We start from the raw sequence: 26,077 nt of genomic DNA, 5'->3' as shown, positions 1-26,077 counted from the left end.
CAGCATAACAAAGTAGCAACAATGGCACACTGGAAGATCTGCAAGAAATATCATTTGCCTGTAAGCAAGAACTGGTGGAACCATAAAAGTGAGTAATAGCAAATGAAAAAGCTAAAGTGCTCTGGGACTTTGGAATTCAAACCAACAGACACTTCCCACATAACATCCAGACTTAACAAATTGTCGATAAGAAACACAAAAAAGGTCTGGATAGTAGATGTGGCAGTACCTGGAGACAGCAGAATAGAACAGAAAGAAATAGAGACGATAAATTAATACAAAGCAAATAGAAATAGAATGACTATAGCAGGAGAAAGCCAAGATAGCATCAATAGTAATAGACTCTTTGGGGGCAATCCCAAACAACTGGAGCACCATTTGAACACTACTGGCATTGACAAAAATCACCACTGGTCAATTGCAATTACATCCTGCGGCAATACCTCTATCATCATCAAACATCCACACCTTCCTAACCAATGTTCTTGGGAAGGACTCAATAGGTGGATAAAGATACCAAATCCAGTCTGAACATTTGGCTGATTGTGCAACATACCATAATAATAAGTAAAAACAATAGCTTATTTATGAAGTTGGCATTCCAACGTATTATTAGAATGGAAGTGAGATTTTATAAATATAATTTATTAATAATTATAGGATAAAACATAGAAGTGAAGGAAGAAAAACCAAAACACATATACTATATACCGCGTTAAAATGCCATTTGAAACAAAAATATGACTTTGATGAAATGTTGCTTCAATTAACACATTTATATCCCTATCTATATTGCTTTTACAAACAATGACATCGGTGAACATTTATTAACAATTTAAATACAAGCTCAAGCTTTTCTTGAAATGATAAGGACCAATTGAGAATCAGTCGCTCAGATTTTAAAAAAAAAGTGGATTCATTTTCAGGTGAATTGATTTTGTGCATAAAGGAAAAAAATAAAGTGATTTTTCTCGTTAACAACAGTGGAAGACAGAGAAAGTACCATGTTCAGTTTAAAAACACAGACTGAAAAAACAAAACCCATCCTCTTGACTGTTTTCGTTAAATTCTGTTCTACTTATACAAAGCTACATAATCTGCAGTTGCAGAAATGGAAGGGAGTCAACCATACATGGGGATAGCTGGCAGACCCTCCATATCTGTGTCAGATTTTTTTAAAAAAGTCACAGTGCTTATTGCTTGTTACCATGGATACCATGAAGAAACTGCTGTCCATTACTATCACTAGAGAAAGACAACATAGTTTTCTGGAACAAGTCCTGTTTTGCCTTCATATGTTGCTTTTAGCCATCCAGGTTCCACAGATGGATATACTGTTAAGAAAGAAGGACAGTGCTTGACTTACATTGATTATGGTTTTCTCCCTTAGACATACTTTAATGTTTAACAAAAATAATAATATAAATAATAACAATATTCACATGCACACACATACATGCACAACACATGTTTATAACATATTCACGTTATCACTCATCCTTGAAAAAGTAATATGATGAAGAATAATTGTGTTGCACTAATGAAAAAACAAGCAGTCTTAAAGCTCTAAAGATGAACAGAGGTGCTGGTTGCTAATGTTATTGCAACAAAGACAATAAAACCTAATTGCATCTTACCATTGGAAAATACTGCCCCCTGCGGGAAGCTCAGTTCATGACTGTGTTCAGCCTTACAGGAATACATGGCCTTGGCTTGCCTTGAAAACAGTAAGAAGCAAAAAATGTAGACAAAAAAGAAATGGGTGATCAATGGAAAAGCACTCCAGTAGAAGAAAATATTGGATTTTCAATATGGGAAACACATCTGTAAATGAAATGCTTCAAACCAGGGGTCTTCAAACTTGGCCCTTTTATGACTTGTGGGCTTGGAATTCTGGGAGTTGAAGTCCACAAGTCATAAAAGGGCCATGTTTGCAGACCCCTACTTCAAACTAACAGACCCTTTTGAAGTTAACTATTGTTTTAAGGCACTCTCTAAAATGTGGTGGGACTGACTTTTAAATGTGTCCCAAACGTTGTGGCCAGACAATTCGCAGGATCCAGTTATACAGTTACCTTGAGGTAAGATGGGTGGCTCAATCAATCAATCAATCAATCCAGTTACAAGTAGTCTTTGACTTATGAACCTGCCCATCACAGTCCTACTAAGTTGCGACAGTTTTAAAGTGGGTTACCTATGTGATTGACCTAATTTTGAGAACTGTTTTTGTGGTGTTCATTAAGTGAATGCCATGGATGTTAAGTGAATGTCACAGTTGATAAGCAAACTCATTGTTCACTATAATATGTTTTTGCACCAAACCAGAAGTAAAACACAATTTTTGGGCAAAAATGGCATAAAACCTGGTTACGTGACCCTGGGACATAGCGAACAGGCATAAATATGGCCCGGTTGCCGAGTGCCCAAAAGATGATCATGTGACCATGGGGGGCAGCCATTGGAACTTTGGAACCAGGTCGTAGGTATCATTTGGGGGATCTAACATACCTTTGAATGGTCACCAATGACCAATTGCAAGTCGAGGACTATCTGTATATAGAGCACTAGCTCTTTAGACTTCAAAAATACACTCAAGATATATTTCCTCCCCTTTCTCTTCCCTCCCTGATACAGCTGACAAAGTGAGAAAGAGCCTGTGGCCTAGGGGTCAACACAGCTGCCTAAGTGCAAGCAGCCCAGGTTCGAATCTCAGAAGGGTATGGCTGGCTGATGAGAGCTAATAAGCTCGAAATAGCTATCCCAGTCCCCCTTTAACTCTTTGTTAGCAATCCAAAAAATTTAGCATACACACACACACACATGTATACATATATACACACACACATACATACAAGATTTTGCTCCTTATCAGATTTCAATGTGCTTTTAAATCTAAATTAAGTGTAAGACAAAGTTCAAGCTTAACTGACAAGAAATAATAAATATTACATCCTAACTATTCTATCAATTGATTAACACTTAATGAAAATTATTTGGCTGATTTAGAGTTTAGTCTAGTCTCAAATTAGAATACCCGCCCTATCTTTTGTTTCTTTTTATTGAAAAGTTTTACAATACATTTTGAATACAAAAAAACCCCTCCTCCCCCTCCCCTCCCCTCCCCACTCCCCTCCCCTCCCCCCCTCCCCGACTTCCCAGAGCTGAATACAGGGTATAATAATACAAACAAGCATAATCTAAAATATGCTAACAACAATAATAAAACATCAAATTCTATCACACTTTAACTCTCCATAGTCAAAATATTAATAAAATAACCACTAATTATACGTCATAAAAATCCGCTACTTATTCAAATGCTAAATGATACTTTTTAGTCCCATATTTATTCTGAATATATTCAATCCATCTTCTCCATTCCACAATGTATCTCTGTTGCGATTGATCTTTCAAATATGCTGAAATCTTTGCTATTTCCGCCAAGTTAGAAACTTTCAAAGTCCACTCTTTTATAGTGGGCAGTTCTTCCTTCTTCCAATATTGTGCTACTAAAAGTCTCGCTGCCGTAATTAAATTCAACCTGCCCTATCTTTTGGATTCTGAGGGGAAAATAAAGCCCTCAGACACACTGAAATCAATAAAGAAAAATATATGTAAAGAATTGTAATTTCTTTTAGAGAGGAATATGTTGACATCTAGTTGCAAATAGCAGTTAATTCTGTTAAGTAGCCACCGCTCTCATTTTTACAATTTTCCAAATTTTTAAATTTATTTTACATACCAAAGTCTGTTTCATAGTCACCAAAATGATTCCTCTTTTGTATGTGTCTTAGGGAAACCGCCCCTCCCTAATTTTTTAGGTAATTACCCCAAAGTGGGGGCAGAGGTGTCCTTTGCTGATAGGCTCCAAAACTCTGCCTTTACTGCTCTGCTTCTCTGTTTTACTATGGAATTTGGCTCATAAAGCCACACTCTGTCAGCAATTGGGCAAAACTGAACAACTTTGGATAGCGTATCACACAAATTACAATTCACCTGGACATCTGGAATATGCACAATGGTTGGGTGTGTCAGATGTTGTTATACTTTGCTAGCACAATCAGTGTATCCTGCATGCAATACAGGTAGTCCTCGACTTACAACCTTTCATTTAGTGACAGTTTGAAAGTTACAATGGCACTTGAAAAAATGGGGTGGTTAGAAACAGGCATGTTTTTACAATGGTTGTTGCAGTGTCCTGGGGTCACGTAATTGCCATTGGTGACCTTCTCAGCCAGTTTCCAATAAGCAAAGTCAATGGGAAAAGCTGAAGCTGTTTAATGACACGTTATTCACTTACTGTAGTGATATGCTTAAAAACTGTAGCAAAAAAAGCTCATAAAATCTGGTGTGACTCATTGAACAACTGCCTTGCTTATCAATGGAAATTCTGGTTCAAATTCTGGTTATATGCTGAGGACTATCTGATGCCCCTCCAGATGGATTACAATTGCAGCTCCTGGTTTTTCCAGTCAGAATGGCCAAAGCTGATTCTGGGAATTGCACATCTGGAGACATCATAATCCAGGGAAGCCATGCTAACAAATAATACTTCCATTTTTCCCCCAGATAAATATCTCTTCAGTTCTTTCCTACTTCCCATGCATGTTGGTCAAAATGCTCTTCACTCTCCTTGCTAATCATCTATCCTCCCTATTCACTCCATAAAGGCTCCAATGCTCACGCAAAGAACTCGTTGTATGCTTTCCTTTCTTTTTCTCCTATTTAGCTACTAGTAAAAGAGGATGTAAAAATAACATTGCCAACTGCTGTATGTTCCTGAAGAGGAATCTCACTTCATTTGTGCAAGGGCTCAAGCTCTCTAGGACACACAAAGGGACTTTATAAGGGTGCACTTACATTTCTATGAAGTTAATGATTTCTTTGAACCTGGCTGACAAATCTTTCTGACTGCCTCCATATAACCCTCTATTTGGATTGGACTGGAATTTAGTTTTCCACATGTTAGGGAAATTACCCAACCTTTCATGCAAGAAACTAAGTGATATAGGTGGAGGCTTTCCTGGCCAGTACTTGTTGGGCTCCAAGGTTTAGTGACCGCAATCTAGACACCAGGTGTATTGATGTTTCACTGGCAACTGTGGTTGGCACCTTCAGAGGCAAGTCTGTTACATAGACCACTGACAACAGACTACAGGTAGTTGTGAACTTACAACCGATCACTTAGCGACTGTTTGGAATTACAACCACCTTGGAAAAGGCAGTTTATGACTTATAAATCACTTCTGGCCATCTTAAAATGCCACATTGCCCTGATGGTCACATGACCTTATTTTGGATGCTTGGCAACCAGCTCATATTTATGACTTGGTTTTAGCATCCTGAGGTAATGTGACTGCGATTTGTGAATATATGTGTATGTATGTATGTATGTATGCATGTATGTATGTATGTATGTATATATATATTTACACAAATATGAGCTGTCACTGGTGTGACTACTGCCTGTCAATGGCCTTCAGGTTAGGCTGACACAGGAAATAAAGATTTGTCCCATGTTTGGGGCCTAGCAAGGTAATCTAAAAATAGCTAACAAGCATTTCAAACTGTTGTGACTCAGGGCCAGCCTGTGGGTCCGACAGCCGGCTCCGATGTATCGGAGGACTCAGATGTGGGGGAGGAGGGAAACGAACCGGCTGATGATGATTTGGAGGCTTTGCAGAGTCCTCAGCCGGGGACCTCTTCTCAGCTGCGTGAGCCCGAGAGTGCGGAGGAAGATGACCCACAGCTGGCCCTGTTCAAGGACGCCCGACGCAGGAGGCAGTCGAGCAGGAACAAACAAAGAAAGGCTGTGAGACTCCTCGGGAGGAGGCACAGGGAGACCACGCCCTGAGCTCTCTATAAAAGGAGTGTTTGGGGAGGGGCTGGTTGCTGAAAGCAACTTTTCCGCTTGAGAAGACAAGCTCTAGTGTTTTTGTTAACTGCGTAATTAAATCTTGGCAGAAGCCTTTTAGCCTTGGACGCTCTCCAGTCTCTTCTTTTGAATAGGGGTTTGTTAGAAGAGGGCTGGTTCAGAACACAAACACACACACACACACAAAAACACACATCAATATATATATATATATATATATATATATATATATATATATATATATATATATATATATATACATACATATACATATACATACACACCTATATATGTACCTATGTATGTATGTATATATGTATATGTATATATATATACCTATATATGTATGTATGTATGTATGTGTGTATGTGTATATATATATATATATATATGTATATATACGTATATATATATATATATATATATATATATATATATATATATATATATATACACACAGACACACAGAGTACATATATATATATATTACCAGTTTCCTGCAAAAAGATCCTCATTTGTCAGAATGGATTCAGAGTTGTGACTCAGAGTGTGATTTGCTTAACGACCACTTAAAAATGGTCATAAAACCAGGTTAGGTTAGATGGGTGCTTTGACTTAATGACTGTCACAATTAAAATACTGGTCCCGATTGAGGTTGTAAATTAAGGACTGCCTGTCTATTTATAAGACAGAAACCCAGTCGGTTCTTCTTCAGTTGCTGTGTAAGTTTCCTTGGTGGATTATTACACTACCAAGAAACTATACTATATTTCTGCATCCCATATTTTCTTGAATGCTCAGAAGCATCATTTCTAATCAGCATTTCTTCTTATCTCTAGCAATCCATTGCATGGTTTCCCCAATTTTTTCCTCAAGAAGGAGAGGAAACTCTGAGGACACACCTAAAATTGGATGTGTTCAAGTTCAACTTGAAATACGTTTAGATTTTATTCAACTCTTAATATTCTGTTACTGCTAACTAATAATTGTAAGGACAGATTTTCTTCCAGCATTGATAGCATCTGCATTTCAAAAGAAATTGTAACACTCAACATAGAAGTAAAATATGATTTAATACTCAAAGGAGCACAAATTAATGTGTTAAAACCTACCTTCCAGAGGGAGCCTGCTTTACTGAGCAACCACTTTCAAATAGTTGGGCTCTTGCTGCTACCCTGAAATATTGAAAACAATTTCATGATTACCAATAATTTCCAAGCTCTTTCCAATGCAAAAATTCACGTGTTCAAAATGTGAATAAACTTACACAGACCCTGGTCTTTGGTAGCCATTACTCGATGCTGTATCCAATCGTAATCTTCTGCACATTTTTGGAGGCAGATCTGGATTTTCTAGCATCTTTGGTCCTTCCTTGGCATCCAAGGAAGCTAAACTTTGCAAGGAACTTCTGCAGCTTTTGTTACCTAAATAACAAATTATTACATGAAATTAACTTGAATGTCTCCTTGTTGGTGTTCACTACAGGTAGTCCTTGACTTACGACCCCAATTGAGCCCAAAATTTCTGTTGCTAAGCAAAAAACAGTTGTTAAATGAGTTTTACACCATTTTACGACCTTGCCACAGTTGTTAAGTGAATCGCTGCAGTTGTTAAGCTAGTAGTGCGGTTGTTAACTGACTCTGGCTTCCCCATTGACTTTGCTTGTCGGAAGGTTGTAAAAGGTGACCACAGGGGGATTCTGCAACTGTCATACAATAAAGTTGCGAGGTGTCTGAATTGTGATCATGTGAGCACACGGATCCTGCAATGGTTGTCGAAATGGTCACAAGTCACTTTTTAAAAGTGCTGTTCTAACTTCATACAGTCACTAAACAAATGGTTATAAGTTGAGGATTATCTCCACATAGAGGAAGGTGTGTTGGATATGTTGCCTCCTTCAGTTATTTGCAAAAATAATGAAGTTTGGATATGAATGAATGAACAAACAAATGAACAAACAAATACATACATACATACATAGATACATACATAAAATACTTGTTGACTCTTTGGATGACTCTTCTATTCTCATTATTTCACTGAAAGACCATGATGTGTGAATAATTGATTTAAAGGAAAGATAAAGTGCTGAACACTTCTTTCATCTATTACTCAGTTCCAAATATACGTTTGCGGCTTACCACAATCCTTATTGTAAATGCAAAATAGGCATTGAGAGCATTTCCCCCCCCCCCTAATCCTATATTTGAAATTAGCAACAAGAGCACATGTATTATAAAACATGGTAAAACCACAAACTTTATTGGAGTTCACTGTCCCCCCAAATGTTGTGTAACAATGAAGCAAACTGATATTTGTCAGTGAAAACAATAGACTTATTATTATAGTAAAAAAATGAGATTACAAAATGTATCTGAAAGACAAGGGAATGGTCAATATTTCTGAAGTCTGTTCCTTGAAATTTGGAAGGAACTCATAACTTAAAAAGACCCTAGGTTTGGATTTCCTGTTTTCTCTTATTTGATTAAAATATTCTTTTATTATCTATTTTCCTCTTCAAAAATGTTTAGAAATTGCAGTGCTTTTACACCATTGGCATGATAATCCCATGACATGTGAGACATCAGTCATAAAGGACTCAAATGTCTATACACCAACCCACAGAGTATGAGCAACAAACAGAGTGAACTAGAAATTCAGGTGAACGAGGGCAGATATGATATTGTTGCCATTATGGAAACTTGGTGGGATGAAACCCACAAATGGAACACGCAGAGAAATTTAAATTATTTAAAAGAAACAAATCAAATAAAAGAGGAGGTGGAGTTGCTCTCTATATAAGAAATAACTACACCTCTACAGAAATGGAACACAACAATGATGAAAATTGTCTTCAATGCATTTGGGTCAATACAAAAAGGGGGGAAAAATGACATTGCCATAGGGGTATACTATAGGCCACCCAATCAAACAGAGGAAATAGATGAACTTTTTGCTAGTCAGCTAAGGTACATAGGAAGCACATCACAATAATTATGGGGGGCTTTAATTACCCTGAAAACAACTGGGAGACAAATTCTGCACCAAGTGGAAGATCAAACAGATTCCTGACAAATGTAGCAGACAACATTGTCTTCCAAAAAGTATAGAAGGGAACTAGGGGATCAGCCATATTGGACCTAATTCTCACTAACAGAGATGAAATGACAGACGGTGTTGAAGCCACAGAAACCTTTGGGGGGGGGTGATCATGCAATATTAGAATTCAACATTATGCAAGCACAAGCAATAGAACACAGTCAAATTAGAGTTTTGGACTTTAAGAGAGTTAATTTCAATAAACTTAGAGACAGCTTGGGAAGGATTGCACGGATGAGAATCCTCAAGGGGAAAACAATTCAAGAAGTGAGATAATAAAAGCCCAGTCTAGCACAATAGCAACGAAGAAGGAAAATAACAGCTCTCAAAAGAAACCCTCATGGCTGCAATAAAGAACTCTCTGATAAATTGAAAGACAAAAAGGACAAGTATAAAAAGTGGAAAGAGGGGCACATAACTAAGGCAGAATATCAGCAAATAGCCCAAGCCTGCAAAGCTGAAATGAGGAAAGCTAAGGCTCAAAATGAACTAAGGCTTGCAACAAAAGTCAAAAATAACAAAAAAAGCTTCTAGATGATCTCCAAGGTCCCTTCCATCATCATCATCATCATCATCATTATTATTTCATCATCATCATCATCATCATCTCAACAAAACCTTAAGGTCTTCTTGTGGATGCCTTCCTGTATTGGCTAATTTAAGCTTTTTATATGGCTGTCCAATTCATACCATGTAACTCGGGGGGTGGGGGATATACAAAAATAAATGAATGAAAAACTATAACCACATTAGAACTTAATAAAATAATAAAATGACAATCAAAATTGAAATCTTATATAGCTTTTCATTAATGTCTATGATTTCTGAAATAGCTCCCATATACTATAAGTGCAAACACTGCGTTTATTTCACTTTTAATAAAAACCCTTTGTTTCACATATGATTTGTCATCCCAGTTAGCAAAAACTCAATACTACATGTATTTTTGCCTTTAAGCATAGCCACCAACTATTCCCAATTTTATGTTTATTTATTCATTTATTAAATTTATATGCCACCCATCTTGCTGGCCAAGGTCCCAATATTATGTAAATATTTCTCGATTTGCAATGTTGAAATATATGTGAAAATAGATATGCACAACCCATTAAATAACTTATTGACCGTAAAGCAATGGATCATTCAAAAATTACCTTCTGCAGAAGGGATAGACCTTAAAGATGAAGCTGTTTTCATTCCAGAGAGACTATACAATCCTCTTTTGGCTGCGTCTCCTGGTGAGGTCACATTGTCTGGTCCAGTAACAGATGTGACACTTTGACAGTCAGATTCCACATCTGTTTTTGCTGCATCCTCCTTTGAGGAGGATTCAGGACTTGTGGTCCAAAGCCCTGAATTTTTTGGTCCATTGGATGATGGTGATGATGCAATCCATGGAACAACCCCTGTTTTTTCCCTGGATTGAGAAGACACAGGTTTGGTAGTGCTGTTCTGTTCTGAAGAGTGAGAGGACAGTGATTCTATGCTGCCCATTGGAGTGCTGTCTGGACTGCTACTGTATGAATCACCTGGAAGGTGGAAAGGTTAAGAGAAAGGGATGGAAACAATAAATGGCATTTCTCAAATTTAGCCAGCATTGATGATGTTACTTAGCTTGCTAACGAAACGTCTGTAAGAAAATCAGCAAGCTCAGAGAGCACCAAGGACCCCACATTTCTCAAATTTCTTTGCTTTTCCCTGGAAGCAAAACAACACTACCTCTTATTAACTAATATGCACAGAAATACAATATGATCTAAATTGACTTTACCAGAACAATATTTTACTTCATGATTCTGCACAAGTGTAGCAAAACCCATACAGATTAATGATGGCATGAGAATGCATTAATCTGAACATCTCGAGTGTGACTGTATGAGAAAATGGCTTATGGCTATACGACATGTAAGAGCTGTGGTGGCAGGCTAACTCTGCCCACAGCCAGGAATTCAATCCTGACCAGCTCAAGGTTGACTCCGCTTTCCATCTTTCCAAGGTTGGTAAAATGAGGACCCAGATTGTCGGGGGCAATGTGCTGACTTTGTAAACCATTTAGAAAGGGCAGTAAAGCACTATGACAGGGCTTTTCAACCTTTTCACCCATTGTACCACTTTTAGGATATGGCAACATCCGAGTACCACCAGTCACCTAGCAAGGTGTCAAAAACTTGATGACCAAAAAAAAAAAAGGAAAAAAATTATGAAGTACAGGTAGTCCTTGACTTACAACAGTTCACTTAGTGACTGTTCGAAGTTACAATGGCACTGAAAAAAGTGCCCCGCAAGCCACAGCCAAGCAAGACACCTGCCTGCCTGCCCGGTGGCGCTCTTCCTCCTGTCCGAGGTTTTCATTGTTGTGAGCATTTCTGCTGAGGATTGGCAGTGGGGGTGGGGTGGGGGGGTGTTTGGTTTTTATTCCCCCGTCTGCTGGGTGGTTGTAGCAGGTTTTGGTCACTTCACCTGGGACACTGTGGCCATCATAAATATGAATCAGTTGCCAAGCATCTGAATGTAAATCACCAGACCCTGGAGATGCTGCAACATTCCAGCTGATTGGCGCTTCTTTTGGGCTCAGCAGAAGTGCCAGGATCAGCGCCAAGCTCCAGCTGGAGCCCGGTGCTGATCCTGGCACTTCCGCTGAGCCTTGACAGCCCCCAAGAAGCACTGATCCTGGCGCTTCCACTGAGCCCTGACAGCCCTGCAGCTCCAGCCATCTCTCGCTCAGGCTTGTGAGGTGCTGCCACCGGTTCAGCTCATTCCCTGTTCTGTACCAGCCTACTACAACCCCTTTACAAAACGGCAAGAGGCTGGAACTAAGCCTGCCAAATTTATTGACATAAAACAGCAAACAGAGCAAACAGAAACACGAACCATGAAACAGGAGCTATTCAAACGGTTGCCTTCAGCAAACCAGCCCTCCCACACATTCCCCTTTTAAACAGTTCAAGGCGTGGCTTCTCTCTGCCTCCTTCCGAGGTGCCCCATTGCTTTCCTCTGTTTACTCCTGATTGACTGCCTCCTGCGTCGGGCGTCCTTGAACAGGGCCAGCTGTGGGTCATCTTCATCCACGCTGTCAGGCTCACACAGCTGGGTCTGCGTCATAACCAGATGGGAGGGGCCTGGCTGAGGGCTCTGCAGACCCTCAAGGCTATCCTCTGGAGGCTCTCGAACAACCCCGTCCTCCTCCTCTGAATCGTCTGACCCAACTGCCGAACCCACAGGCTGACCCTGAATCACAACATTCCCCTCTCCTGCTACCACTTTTCTAGGATGGTTGCGTACCACCTGCCAGGTGCCAATGTACCACAGGTGGTACCCGTACTACTGGTTGAAAAGCCCTGCACTATGAAGCAGTATGTAAATCTAAGTGCTAGTGGTAGTATTCCATGCCAGATGAAGGTCCCAAGAAGACGTCTTAATGAAACTTTCAATAGTCAGTTGAACAGCTGTAGACAAGCATCAGAATATTTGAAGTCCTATTTTCAAGTCTTTTTTTAAATGAAACCACTGGAATTTGATGTCACAAATGGCTAAAAGAAACATTTGCCCTTCACTAGTGTGATTAATTGCCCTTGAACATTTAAATTTTACATTTATATATATTGGGAGTTTTCCAGCATGAAGCTCAGAGCAATACAAATAAACTTCCAGGAAGTATTTTAGTGAGATAATCACTAAATCTAAAATTGCATCATGTCCCTTTGTACCATACCCTAGGATCCCTCCTATATCTTTGGTTGAGTCAGGAGAGGAAGAAAGAAAGATCCTCTTTGTGTACCATTACGACAGCTAATTCTGCCTCAGCATATCTAGATTTTGTTGGGGGGAAAGGTTATAAAAATACATTGAAACAAAGGAACAAGAAATATATAAACGTTCCAATATATATGCTATATAAATATTTTAAATAAATAAGAAAAGCCGAAATGAAAAAAATGTAGATAGGTGCACTGTGAATATCCCAAAATGCTCAGCAGAGAAGCACCCCTTGTGCTCAGAGCAACACAATTATTACCACCCATTTATAACCAACTGTGAGAAATCACAGTGCTAACAGAAACAAATGCACTTACTATCTGGATCTGCTAGACATGGAGTATATCGTCCTTTAGGCTTGCGAGAACCTGTGGAGAGACAGATTGCTCTTGTCCTTCTTGAGCTTGATCTGGACTGAGGCTTTCCAAGAGGAATATTGGGATCGGGGGCTGTGTGGAATATCTATCAATAAAGGCAAACATCCATATTGTTGAGAATCTTTGGGAATACCTGTATTTGCTTAGGCTGAGAGATTGTGAGTCATCTGCTTCCAGTAGAATTTTTTTTCTATACAATTTGAGTATCACATTAAATTCTTCAAAATAATTTAATAATTACAGAATAACAGAGTTGGAAGCGAGAGACAAACTCCCTGCTCAGGCAGGAAACCCTATATCATTTCAGGCAAATGGTTGACCAATCTCTTCTTAAAAACCTCTAGAGTTTGGGCATCCACAATTTCTGGAGACAAGCTGTTCCAGTGATTGTTTGTTCTCACTGTCAGGAAATTTCTCCTTTGTTCTAGGTTGGTTCTCTCCTTGATTAGTTTCCATCTATTGCTTCTTGTCCTGGTGCTTTGCAGTATAAATTGACCGCTTCTTCTTCTTCTTTGCGGCAATCCTTAGATATTGGAACACTGCTATCACGTTCCCCCTTGTCTTTATTTTCATTAAACTAGATGTACCCAATTCCTGTTTTAGCCTCCAATCCCCTAATCATCTTAATTGCTCTTTTCTGTACTCTTTCTAGAGTCTCAACGTCTTTTTTACATCGCGGCGACCAAAACTTGATGCAATATCCCACTATTACGTAAGACAATACACACAGCATCCTACTGTTTTCATAGGCTGAGGCTTCCCTTTCCCAAACTGACAGAATTTTGGGAAGTATCGGAATGTGAGAATGTGAAGAAAGCTTACCCTACATTATTAAATGAAGGAACCCCTCAACATTGCAGACACTTAAAATTCTGAACAATTTGAAGAGATTCTAACTTTTGGTACACATAGTGATTCTGATATTACCCTATTTATTCCAGATCAATCCAGATTACTTCTTTTTCAGAATATACTGGCGGTAAAAACTGCTTCTTAGCAAAATTAATACATATTTTGTAATGAGCATCTTTTATTTACTAAGTCACAGAATGTGGCATCATCTAGCTGATCTTGGCTGATTTTTTTAAAAGTAGGGTCACTGATGATAGAGTAAGAAAGGGCCTAAAAATCTTCTAGTCCAACCCTTGGCTTAGTCCTGGATCCTGTGGAACAAGTCCTCAAGCTGTGTCCTACAGAATCCTAGGATACCTTAATGGGTTCCATTAGAGATTAAGGGGGGTTGGAAAGTGTTCATTTGAACGCAGTCAACTTTCTTCCACTAAAGCTTTGCCTAGAATTTTTTCTTAACTAACAAGTTTCCATAATCTGAAAAATGTTGAAAACCTCTATATTAGAGCATTTCTGAAAGATGATTCTCAACCCTTTGATCAGATAATCTAGTGCAGCGTTTCTCAATCTTGGCAGCTTTGAAGATGTGTGGACTTCAACTTCTAAAATTCCTTACCAGTCATGCTGGTTGAGGAATTCTGGGAGTTGAAGTCCACACATCTTCAAGCAGCCAAAGTTCAGAAGCACTGATCTAGTGAGTGAAAACTTATTATGTCATGGGATAGCCCATTAAATTGTCTGATACAGTCTGGAAGTTTCTTCCAATAACTGGTATCTACTCCTTTGTTATACTTTTAACCTACTGTTTCTTGTCCTGCTATCTGGGACCACAGAGAATTCATCTACTTCCTCTTCTGTGTGACAGCCCTTCAGAAATTTGAGGACTGTTGTCATAGCTACTTTTTGTTATCTCTTCAATAGGCTGAACATTCATAGAGATTTTCTCCTTTCTTCCTTTCACTTGCTGTTCAGATAGGAGCTGTGAGTATAGGAAGATTCCCAAGTTGCAAATTACTTCCAGGAAATGCTATGCTGCTCTTGACTGAATAAACTATTCAATTTATTCACTATTGATTAAAAAACCCAAGACATTTATATTCCTACAGTTATTAAAGTAATATAATGTTGCATTTAATATTTTTTATCATAAGATTTCAGTAAAACTCATGAATTCTACCTTCTCATAATGCTCAATGAGAATCTCAACCACAATATTCTGAAACTTGATGTTCATCATAGCTGCCACTGTTTCCTCCTGGGCTCTCATCAACGTGGGACCAAAAATAACTCCAAGATTGGAGACTGTCATGAGATTCTGCTGACTATGTAATGATACCCTGAAAATAAGCAATTAAAATAATAGTAGAATTTAGATATCATGCACTAGCATTTCATTTCCATTCAATATAACTGGACATTCCATTTATGTATATATTAAGTAAAATATGTAATTTGTTTTGATAACATTCTTTGGAAAGACAAAAACTATTTGCTCTTTGGTGAGGAATATACTATTGTAAAAATTTTGGAAACAGGCTTTCCTATTTAATAATTTACATATTTAAATGATTTAAACATTCTACATATTTTAAGCAGAGCTTCAAATATTTAATATACTTTGTTAATTCTAGTTTTCCTCCCAAGCTATTTTCTCATGGAATAAAATTTCTACTGATTAACACAAATACTAAGTAATGCATTGCATGTACACTTATTCTAAAAAACAGGTTTCTTCCCAATAAATATAAATCCAATATAACCCTTTCTTTTATATGTGAAAGGGAAACTCTTAACTTTTTTTCCTAGCAAAAAGAATCACAAACAAATGTAGCTTACGGGCTTAGCTGAAATTAGAATATATAAATATCATTTTTCCAAAATGCTAATGGACATCTCATTCAATCTATTGCCACCAACGGTTTACCTAATTCAAATCAATTCACACAAGCCAGTTTCAAACACCAAAACTTTGTACCATGATCACAGGAAAAGTCACGCCTGGCAGAATTTGTCATTTTATACAATCTGTAAGAGTCCAGAAATTTATAAAAGATTTGTGTTAGACTACAGATTGACCCTGACTTATGACCGATCACTTAGCAACTGTTTAAAGTTACAATGGATCTGGAAAAAGCTACTTATGACCTGGATTTGAAGTTCCAACATCTGACTCCCCCTGGTCATATGGCAGCATTATGGGTGCTGGCCCACATTTATGGTCACTTGCAGTGCCCTGCAGTCACGTGACCATGATTTATGATGTTTTTGCTGGAAACCAGTACTTATTTCCAGTTTCTGGGGGGGAAATCCTCATAGCAAATGATAGATTCACTTAACTAGTGTGGTATTTGCATAAAAAAGGTAATAAAATTGGGTCTGGTCAAGAGGTAACCTACTTTATGACTATCATGATTTACAACCAAAATTGTGAGCTCAATTACAATGGTATGTCAAGGCTTATCTATATGGTTCAACACGAAGCTTCTAATGTTATTGGATTATTCATTCACAGCTCTACCTAATCTTAGGATGCAATACCTGGCCCACTTTCTCAAAATTACTCATTCTTTGATATGGTGCTTTCTTGAAAATATACAGATGGTCAATTTGGAACATGTCCCCAGTGAATGGTACTTACGGATTTTAGCAAATGAAAAGGCAAGATTGGAAATCCTTTACATCAATCCCCCCCACCGAGATGATTTGCAGATATCTTGTTCATATAAAAATTGCAAGTTACCGTATTTTCCGGCATATAAGACGACTTTTAACGCATGAAAATCTTCTCAAAAGTCGGGGGTCGTCTTATATGCCCAGTCGCCTTATACGCCGGAAAATAGTAAATCCTCGGGAGCAGAGACGTTAGTGGAAACGGACAAATCCAGCGCTCGAGAATGGCGAAAGACGGCCTCCTCATAAATAAACCGACCAGCCCAACCGAGGCTGAGGCTCCAGCTTACCGGCGTCCTAGGGCAGCAGACGCCCTTTTTTTTTTTTTTTGGAAGGGAGCGGGAGTCAAGCGTGTGCCGAGCCGCCGGCGCTCGGCGAGCATGAGAGCTCAAGGGAGCGCGGGAAGCCAGGTGGAGGCCGACCTGACATGTTCGCGCGGAGCTGAGCTTCACCTGACCCTGGGAGTTCGACTTCAGGGCGTGGTGCCGTGGCCAGACCTACAGCAACACCTGCCCGGGAAGGCGCAGCTCGGGAATTGCGACAGGCAGACCGCAGCGGAAAACTGGCGCTGGGGCTTCAGCAACCCGGGGTCGCCCCTCCGTCCTGAAGTAGAAGGCGGCCTTTTGAAAAATAAATATTATAATATGTGCGGGGTTTTTCCCCTTTATTTCTTTTCCCCCTTTCTGTATACTCCAGCGATAACTTATGCAAGTGAAAGGAGGAAAAACCCCGACTTTGCATTTTCTTGGAAAACTTTAGAAAAGCACAGCAAAATGCAGGGGGCTTCTCGATCTCAGTGCCACGCAGGGCTCCTTCTGGTTTCTAGTTACTTGGAAACTCGGGGCTTTCTTTGAGGGAATCTCAAACTTGCGGCACAGGGCTGAGCCCGTTTCTTTCACCACCACACCTGCCCTCCGCCGCCCTGTTCATTAACTAACCTACGGAAAGAACCACCTTCTTTCAGACCTGGTGCCTTCCCGAAGTGTTGGGCCACAATGCTCGTTGCTCCTGGCCGAAACAGCCAGCGCGTGTGGCTGAAGTAGAAGGGGGCGCCAAGGCGAGAGGAGACGAGGTTTAGGCGAGGCAGAGCAAAGCTGATCTCGAGGCCAAAAGCTCTTGATAAACCTTCACCTAATTGAGAAGCAGCCGTGACTTCCTACTTACCCATATTTTCTGGCGTATAAGACTTTAACCCATGAAAATCATCTCAAAAGTTGGGGGTCGTCTTATACGCCCAGTCGTCTTATACGTCGGAAAATACGGTATATTTTCGAGGTGTAAAAAAGTCTTCCTGGTTCAGCCGTGTCCAATTCTAGGGCACAGTGTGCATCTCTGTTTCTTGGCCATGGGAATCAGCATTGTCCAAAGACGCTTCTGTGGTCATGTGGCCAGCATGGCTATATGCCAAAGGCACACAGAATGCTATTACCTTCCCACCGAAGTGGTGCCTATTAGCCTACTCTCGTTTGCATACTTTCAAACTGCTAGGTGGGCAGGAGCTGAGGCAAGGAAAGGGAGCTCACCCTGTCTTATGGGACTTGGGTCTCGAACCCGAGCTGTCAGCTTTCTAGCTGACCAGCTCTATGTCTTTAACCACTGAGCCATTGAGCCCCCCTCCCTTTTAGAGGTGTACTCTAGCATATATTAAGGCAGGGGTCACCAATCCCAAGGCTGCAACCCAGTACCAGACTGCAGCCTGTTTGAAACAGGGCTATGGGAATGGCAGGCAAGCACATGAGGGCATAACTCCATTTGTGCAAGAGGTGTGTGTGTATGCGTCCATTTGTGCAAATGGAGCTGCATACACACTTGCCCGCCACTTGCACGAAACCACTCTCTCTACCCAACCAGTCCGCAAAGCCAGAAGGGGAAGAAACTCTGTATTAAGGCATCAGGATTTAGTTAAGGAGCCCCTAAATTGACCCTAAATTAAGGAGGCTCTTTTCATTACTGAGAGTTGTATGTGTTGATGCATCCTACATTTATATATTTATTTCTTCTCTGGAACATTTGTCACCTGGACTCATTGTGGAATTCATATCTCAGAGTAAGTTTTCCTACACGTTGGACACACTTGATGCAGGGTGCTGTTCTTGGTGATTATCTCCTTTATATTAAAGCAGTTCCAAATTTAATAAGCTAACCCTATTACATATTTCTGAATACAATAAAGTTGGAATAGTTTATTGCTTCATATTGTTTAAAGTAACTTTGTACAGATAGAATGCTCTGATAAACGTTTTCAAATCTTTACTAATAAAAGAATATTGAGTAAGTAAAGTTAAAATAGAGGTAGAACAGATATCAGTTTCCATATTACTGTAATTTATTATCTTAACAAGGAAAGCTTGGGCTACCTTGGTGACAAATTGTATCTTTTAGATAACAAAAGTGAGGCTGATATTGCCATGACAAGTAATAACTGGACATAAATTTTTGAAACGGGAACTAAGGCTTAGTTTCTTGAAGAAATTTCAGAAAATAGCTTTTTCATAACAGTAATGAGATAGAAGTGTTATTGTAATAGTTTTATTTTGGGATAATGAATATAAATAGGCTGAAATAATAAGAGAATGAAATTTATATCATTACATCACATTAAAGAAAATATCCATTTCCTGGAAATCTACTTTTCACAACAGTAAGTGTGATGTAGAGAGCGCAACTGTCTGAAAGTCATCCTGTGAGCTTTTCCTAGTCCTGGTTAAGCACCTTAACCACAACACCAAAGTGACCCCGATAGTTTCACTTGCATCTTTATTGTTTTGGCTGCCAGAGATCAAACATACATAGTCATGGGAAGAGAAATGGAATGTGTGAATCCAATGACTGAATATCATTGATTATTGCTGAAAATTTTTGACGAACACACATGTTAACCACACACACATTTATATAGAATTAAATGTAGGGATTGTTATTTAAACACAAACACACAAGAATTTTCAAACAAATGGCAGTGTGACCACCTAAATAGCAACAGGAACAAGAGACATAACAGGCATTTTAAGTTAAAAGTTTTTTCAGATATATAAGAAAAGATGAAGTTAGTCAGCCTGGAGTAACCTTCTACAAAATAATTCTTTGCCAAAAAAGAAATATGTACACAGATCATGGAATGAATGCTACTTCGCACTGGGAACCTCCACGGGGTGCAAATTAATAAATACATTTCCAGTCATGAATACTTGTTTTGGGATATGATTTAAGATTTATGATTTAACAGCACTAAAACTCCTCTCTTTCCTCCTATGATTATAAACAACCCACATAAAAAGCAATTATTACTTGACCAAATGCTTTATCAGAATGTCCAACATCTCCCGGTTTTTCTCTGGCAACTTGTGGACAAGCGCATGGACTGCTTCCACTCTGTAATTCTGGTCATCAGACTCTGTTAAAAAGATAGTAAAAAGAAGAATAACCCAACGAGGTCTCCTGTACTATATGCTTTCAAACAGAAGTTGGGTCCTGTCTGAGATGTTCTAGCTAGTGGATCCTATGCTGAGAAAGGCATTGATTAGGATGATCTTTAAGATTCCTTCCAATTCTAAGAATCTATATAAATCTCTGCTACTTCAATCATTATGTCACATATATATATCACTATATCACATGCTACTTATTGTAAGTAACAAAAATGGAATGCGTAGTGGCACAGTGGTTAGAATGCAGTATTGCAGGCTAATTCTGCAGACTATAAGGGTCAAGGTTGACTCAGCTTTCCATCCGTCCGAGGTCAGTAAAATGAGGACCCAGATTGCTAAGGGCAGTATGCTGACTCTGTAAACTGCTTAGAGAGCGCTGTAAACACTGTGAAGCGGTATATAAGTCTAAGTGCTATTGCTATTGCTAAAGATTTCTTTAAGCCAACAGAAACTGACAAAGTATGTCACCAGACGTCTAAACACTACTGATTTTTCACCACACAGAAATGCATGAGGCCCTCCGTAGATAGAAAGTTATGAAATGCACACTAAATCCTTAAAATAGAAATGGATAAAATAGCCATATGAATAGCAAAAGCTACCAGCGGGAAGGGGACAAAAGAAGACGTGATTAGCAAATGGGACATATAGGTGAAAACGCTGAGCTCACCTCCCACTCCCATTTTTGTCATGCTGCAGCCTGATTCTACAATTGTTGAAATTATTTTTTTCTCTCATTCATCTATACTCAGTAGCCCATAATGACAAAGACAAAATGAAAACAGTATAACAAAATTGAAGGTGGTCTGAATACTTTCTGAATGTAGTGCACGCGCACACACACACACACACACACTAAATTTATGTCACAGCAACCTAAATCTATAAAGAAACCTGAATTCTTATTATGTATATTATATATAGTTTGTCCCAACACCAGGATTATCATTCATTTTTTTTCACTTACTAACAGCAATGATGAAATCCTTGTGTAACTTGAAGGTCATAAGTGGCTCTGCAAGACACCTGAGGAAAAAAATTAGTGATTGAAAGAGGCTGAATGTAGTATTTTGAAGATATTCACATTTAATTCCAAAGCAGACACTAGCTTTAGCTCCATTCTAAACTCGCATGCATGGCTGTGTTATGGATAAGGTAAAGGTAAAGGTTCCCCCGCACATGCGTGCTAGTCGTTTCCGACTCTTTCATAGCCGAAGAGCCAGCGCTTGTCCGAGGACGTCTCCGTGGTCATGTGGCCGGCATGACTAGACGCCAAAGGCGCACGGAACGCTGTTACCTTCCCACCATTGTGGTCCCTATTTTTCTACTTGCATTTTTACGTGCTTTCGAACTGCTAGGTGGGCAGAAGCTGGGACGAGTAACAGGCGCTCACTCTGTTACGCGGCACTCGGGATTCGACCCGCCAAACTGCCGACCTTCTGATCGACAAGCTCAGCGTCCTAACCCACTGAGCCACCGCATCCCTGTGTTATGGATAGTACTACTTAAATAATCTTAGTCACACAGCTGGAAGGAGAGATGATAAATAAATCTTCCTGAGGTGCCCTATTGCAGCCTTCTTCAAGCTGGTGACCTCCAGATGAGTTGGACTACAGCTTTGTTCTTTCCCAGCTGTATGATCTTTAGGGGACCTTGCATGGGGAAGGATGCTCATGGAAGCACAGGAGACAAAATGTTGTGACTAAACCATTCATAGTTCTCAAAGGTAAAAGACCTTCTCATATCAAGTTTGGTTCCTTGATTCCATGTAATTTTCCTGGCCACAGCACAGTGGTGATTTATTACTACCATTTTTAGGTTGTTTTGTTTAGCCTACAGATCTGGGATTTCTAGTGATTTCCCATCAAGTCCTAAATGGGTTTGATTGCTTTGCTTGTTTAGAGACTAATGAACATTAGCTTGGTGGTGCAACGGGCTATCTTCTATGATTTCACTGAATTATGGGAAGAAGTAGGAAGTTTAAGATTCCAAAGTTACAACATCCCTAACTAAAATTCAGTATTTTTTCCTTTGATTAGGGTTAAACCTCTAAGGATGTTTAAATTAAAGAGAAGTACTTAAAGAGTCAAACCCTCAGGTGATCCTATCAAAAATACTGCTCCAATCAGCAGTTATTACAAAAAAAAAACCCTGTAGAAGTAATTCTGATAGCTTATACAACCTGAAATCCTTTTAAGTTTGTTCTAATAGCCCCTCTGAATGTCTGAGCTCTTAACAACTTTTCCAGTACATGTACAGTCAAATTTGATAGGACTCTACACTCCCAATATTTGGAGGGCTCACTTAAGTGAAATCAATATTAGGTTGTCTAGAATGCAAGACAATGCATTCAAAACTAATCCGCTTTCTGAATAAATATATACCTTCGGTTTTTTTTCCATTCCTTGACAATGCAAGGTTTTATTAAACAAATGAAATACTTGTACTTGTTTTATGTGATTCTAATAGCCAATTAGTGAACCATGCTGTGCAGTTTTGATCAAATAAATTAACTAGTTAAAGAAACTTATTGCCCAGTGTTGTAAGCATTAGATATCAACTAAGAAAAGCTCAGTTTAAAATGGAAAGATTCACAATGCACTGAAAATAAAGACAACTATATCAGTGGCTACAAACACCATCCTATGCTCTCTACATTACAGTAGGGTTTGAAGAGTATAAGCCCTAAGACATTGGAATGTTGCATGACTTATGCTTACCTGAGGTAGTTCTTTAGCCCACTTGTTATAGTTTTATTGTCCCAAATTTCCAAATCAATGTCCATATCAGGAGGGGATTTAGGAGCTATTAAAAGAGAGAGCAATTGGATGAATCCATTTCCCAGTGGAACTTTAGACACCACTACTAGGAGTGTCAACTTGAAAAGTTGTACATATTCAAATATTCAGTACTTGGGTAAAAGTCGCTCAACATTAACAATTTATATGATTGGGAACAAGTAGTTTAACTGACAAACTATATGCAATTTTGCTCCAACACAGTTTAACTACTGGTATGGATTACTTCATCCTTCAAAAGAAGGAAATCAAAGCCATAATATCTGGGATACAAAACCATGGGACAGCATTCACCCACAGATGGCTCTTAGCGCTCATCAGAAACTTTCTTGGGACTCTGAAAATCTGAGCGCTATTTGCAGATTGACCAGGAAGTGAACTGATCAGGAGCTCAAGGGGAAGTTGGTTCCACAGGGCTGGCGCTCCCACAGAGAAGGCCCTCCCCCTGGGGGTCGCCAGCCGACATTGTCTAGCCGCCGGCACCCTGAGGAGGCCCTCCCTGTGTGAGCGCACTGGGCAATGGGAAGTCGTTCCTGGCAGTAGACGGTCCTGCAAATATCCTGGGCCTAGGCCATGTAGGGCTTTAAAGGTAAGTACCAACACCTTAAATCTCACCCAGAGGGCAACCGGTAACCAATGCAGCTCACGCAGGAGGGGTGTAATATGGGAGTATCGGGATGCTCCCACCATTACCCACGCGGCCGCATTCTGCACCAGCTGGAGCCTCCGGGTGGTCTTTAAGGGCAGCCCCATGTAGAGAGCATTGCAGTAATCTATACGGGAGGTAACGAGTGCGTGAGTGACCGTACGTAGGGCATCTCAGTCCAGATAGGGGCGCAACTGGCGCGCCAGGCGAACCTGGGCAAATGCCCCCCAGGCCACAACTCCTATATGATCTTCAAAACTGAGTTGTGTATCCAGGAGGATGCCTACGTTGCGTGCCCTATCAACAAGAGGTAATACCTCTCCTCCCACAACCAAAGATGGAACCTCTTGGACTAAATGAGATGCCGGTACGTAAAGCCACTCAGTCTTGGCCGGGTTGAGCTGGAGCCTGTTTTTCCCCATCCAGATCCGTACCGCTTCCAGGCAACGGGACATCACATCGAGGGCATCGCTGGGTTGGTTCGGGGTGGAGATGAAAAGCTGGGTATCATCAGCATATTGATGATACCTCACCCCGAAACCACGGATGATCTCACCCAGTGGCTTCATGTAGATGTTGAACAGGAGGGGAGAGAGGACCGACCCCTGAGGCAACCCACAACTAAGGGGCCTCGGGGTTGACCTCTGCCCTCCTGCCAACACTGTCTGCGAACGGCCCGAGAGGCAGGAGAACCAGCGTAAAACGGTGCCTCCCACTCCCAACCCCTCAAGACGTCACAGCAAGATACCATGGTCGATGGTATCAAAAGCTGCTGAGAGATCTAATAGGACCAGGACAGAGGAATAACCCCTATCTCAGGCCCGCCAGAGATCATCCACCAGCGCGACCAATGCCGTCTCCGTGCTGTACCCGGGCCTGAAACCCGATTGGTACGGGTCCAGATACTCAGTTTCCTCCAGGACCAAAGGGAGCTGTCGAGCCACCACGTTCTCAACAACCTTCGCAAGGAAGCGAAGGTTGGAGACAGGATGAAAGTTATTTAAAATAGCTCGATCCAAGGCAGGTTTCTTGAGGAGGGGCCTCACCACCGCCTCCCTCCATGCCTGGATCATATTCCATGGACTCCAAAGTGAAGGCCAGATCAATATACTATCTTTCATGAGTATGAGCAAGGTAATTTGGGACATGCCCATGAACTGTTTCTGACCTTGGGCCTGGAGCACGGAAATGGAAGCTCACCACAAGAAGTCCAGTGACAAGGTCAAGGAGCTCTGTGAGGGCTGATGCCAAACATCGAGGTAGATTATACACCAGAAGCAACTCCAGTCTGAATCACCTACCTCTAGGACAGTGATACTAGCTACTGATGAGGTACCAGTAATAAACTTTGGACATTCTTCCTCCTTGCCCTTGGTATGGTGGCTAATGGAGGACCCAAAACTAGGAGGATTCATCTCTGTCAAGGGAATATCTCCTTGGGTATTTGGTTGCAGACTTGCATGCCTGGTCTATGTATATACACGATGAGATGTGAGAACGTATGGAAGGGAAGAGAGTGTAGGGAAGAGAAGGGCTTGCTGCAGCTAGAGGGGGGTCAATGAGGATGTGCCCATTCACTACAAGAACACTGGTGGTTTTATAGCTCAAAAAAGGGGACTAAGGGAACATTCATATGTGGCATAGATATCATGGATAGACATCCCCTCACCCTTTACAATATTACAACTCAAGGTCAGCTACTGAAACCAGATGCAGGGAGTTACTGAACTGAATCATGAGAAAAACTGGGTAAACTGTGGAATTTGCTGCCAGCAGTTACAATGAATGGTCATCAATTTAAAACTTTAGGAAGAGTTCATGAAAGATCAGGCTGTCAATGGCTATTAACAGTGTTGGTCATTTATTATTTTCTAAATAGAAAGCAGAATGCATTAAAAATTGGTTCCTGGGAAACAAAGAGTGAATGAGGGTTTTGCTCTCCAGTCCAACTTCCTATTTCCACCCAGTTGGCCATTGCGGGATACAAAATGATGGACCAGATGAGCTATAGTCTAATCTGGCAAGGCTTTTATGTTCCTTCTCTATTGCCAAGCTACAGCTGCTAGCTGTGTCACTGGCAATTCATTCATTCTCTGCCACTGTTTGATTATCTTGCATAAATACCAAAATGTTCCAGCATTTCAAAAGACTAAAAATTTGTGCTTGGTTTTAAATCTGATTACTGAATAACTCTCATTTTTGGAAGTTTAAGGAAGCATCTTAGAAGTTACAATAATCTGAAATAAATAGTTTCCCAATAATTTGCTGTAATATATCTGGCAACTAACAACAGAAATTTAATTGCTCATAATCTCCAAAATGTTTCTCAAAAACTAGGGACCAAAATGATAATCAAAACAAGAATTTTGCCACTAGAAATGGTAACATATACTAAGCGAAATACAATCTTTCCAACATAATCAAGAAAGACTGATTAATGTAATTTTATGAAAGAATGCCATATATGAATTATTTTACAACCAATTTTGATGATTTTCCAAAATGAAAAGGAATTTTATAAAGGATTCCAAACTGATTCATGTATTTAAAATTTGAGGTTCTCTTCCATATAGGAGGGC

The 26,077-nt window shown here is 40.0% G+C and overlaps 1 protein-coding gene across 1 annotated transcript in view; it reads right to left on the bottom strand.

The window, feature by feature from the left end:
• Positions 1–669: 669 nt before the first annotated feature.
• The window catches only part of ARHGAP42 (Rho GTPase activating protein 42), a 172,730-nt gene continuing 147,322 nt past the window's right edge, over positions 670–26,077 (bottom strand). The window contains exons 15-24 of the mRNA XM_083361927.1: positions 22,775–22,859; positions 21,022–21,080; positions 19,915–20,020; positions 15,134–15,293; positions 13,048–13,192; positions 10,129–10,503; positions 7,143–7,299; positions 6,988–7,050; positions 1,638–1,717; positions 670–1,334 (exon numbers count right to left, since the gene is read on the bottom strand). Of these exons, the coding sequence (XP_083218053.1) occupies positions 1,246–1,334; positions 1,638–1,717; positions 6,988–7,050; positions 7,143–7,299; positions 10,129–10,503; positions 13,048–13,192; positions 15,134–15,293; positions 19,915–20,020; positions 21,022–21,080; positions 22,775–22,859 (1,319 nt within the window). The 3' untranslated portion in view covers positions 670–1,245. The remainder of the gene's footprint in view (positions 1,335–1,637; positions 1,718–6,987; positions 7,051–7,142; positions 7,300–10,128; positions 10,504–13,047; positions 13,193–15,133; positions 15,294–19,914; positions 20,021–21,021; positions 21,081–22,774; positions 22,860–26,077) is intronic.

This window comes from Vipera ursinii (assembly GCF_947247035.1).
Source record: "Vipera ursinii genome assembly, chromosome: 4".
In the NCBI taxonomy this organism is placed as follows: Eukaryota; Metazoa; Chordata; class Lepidosauria; order Squamata; family Viperidae; genus Vipera; species Vipera ursinii.
Note: the sequence above shows the minus strand (reverse complement) of the source record. Positions and strands in the feature narration are given on the sequence as shown.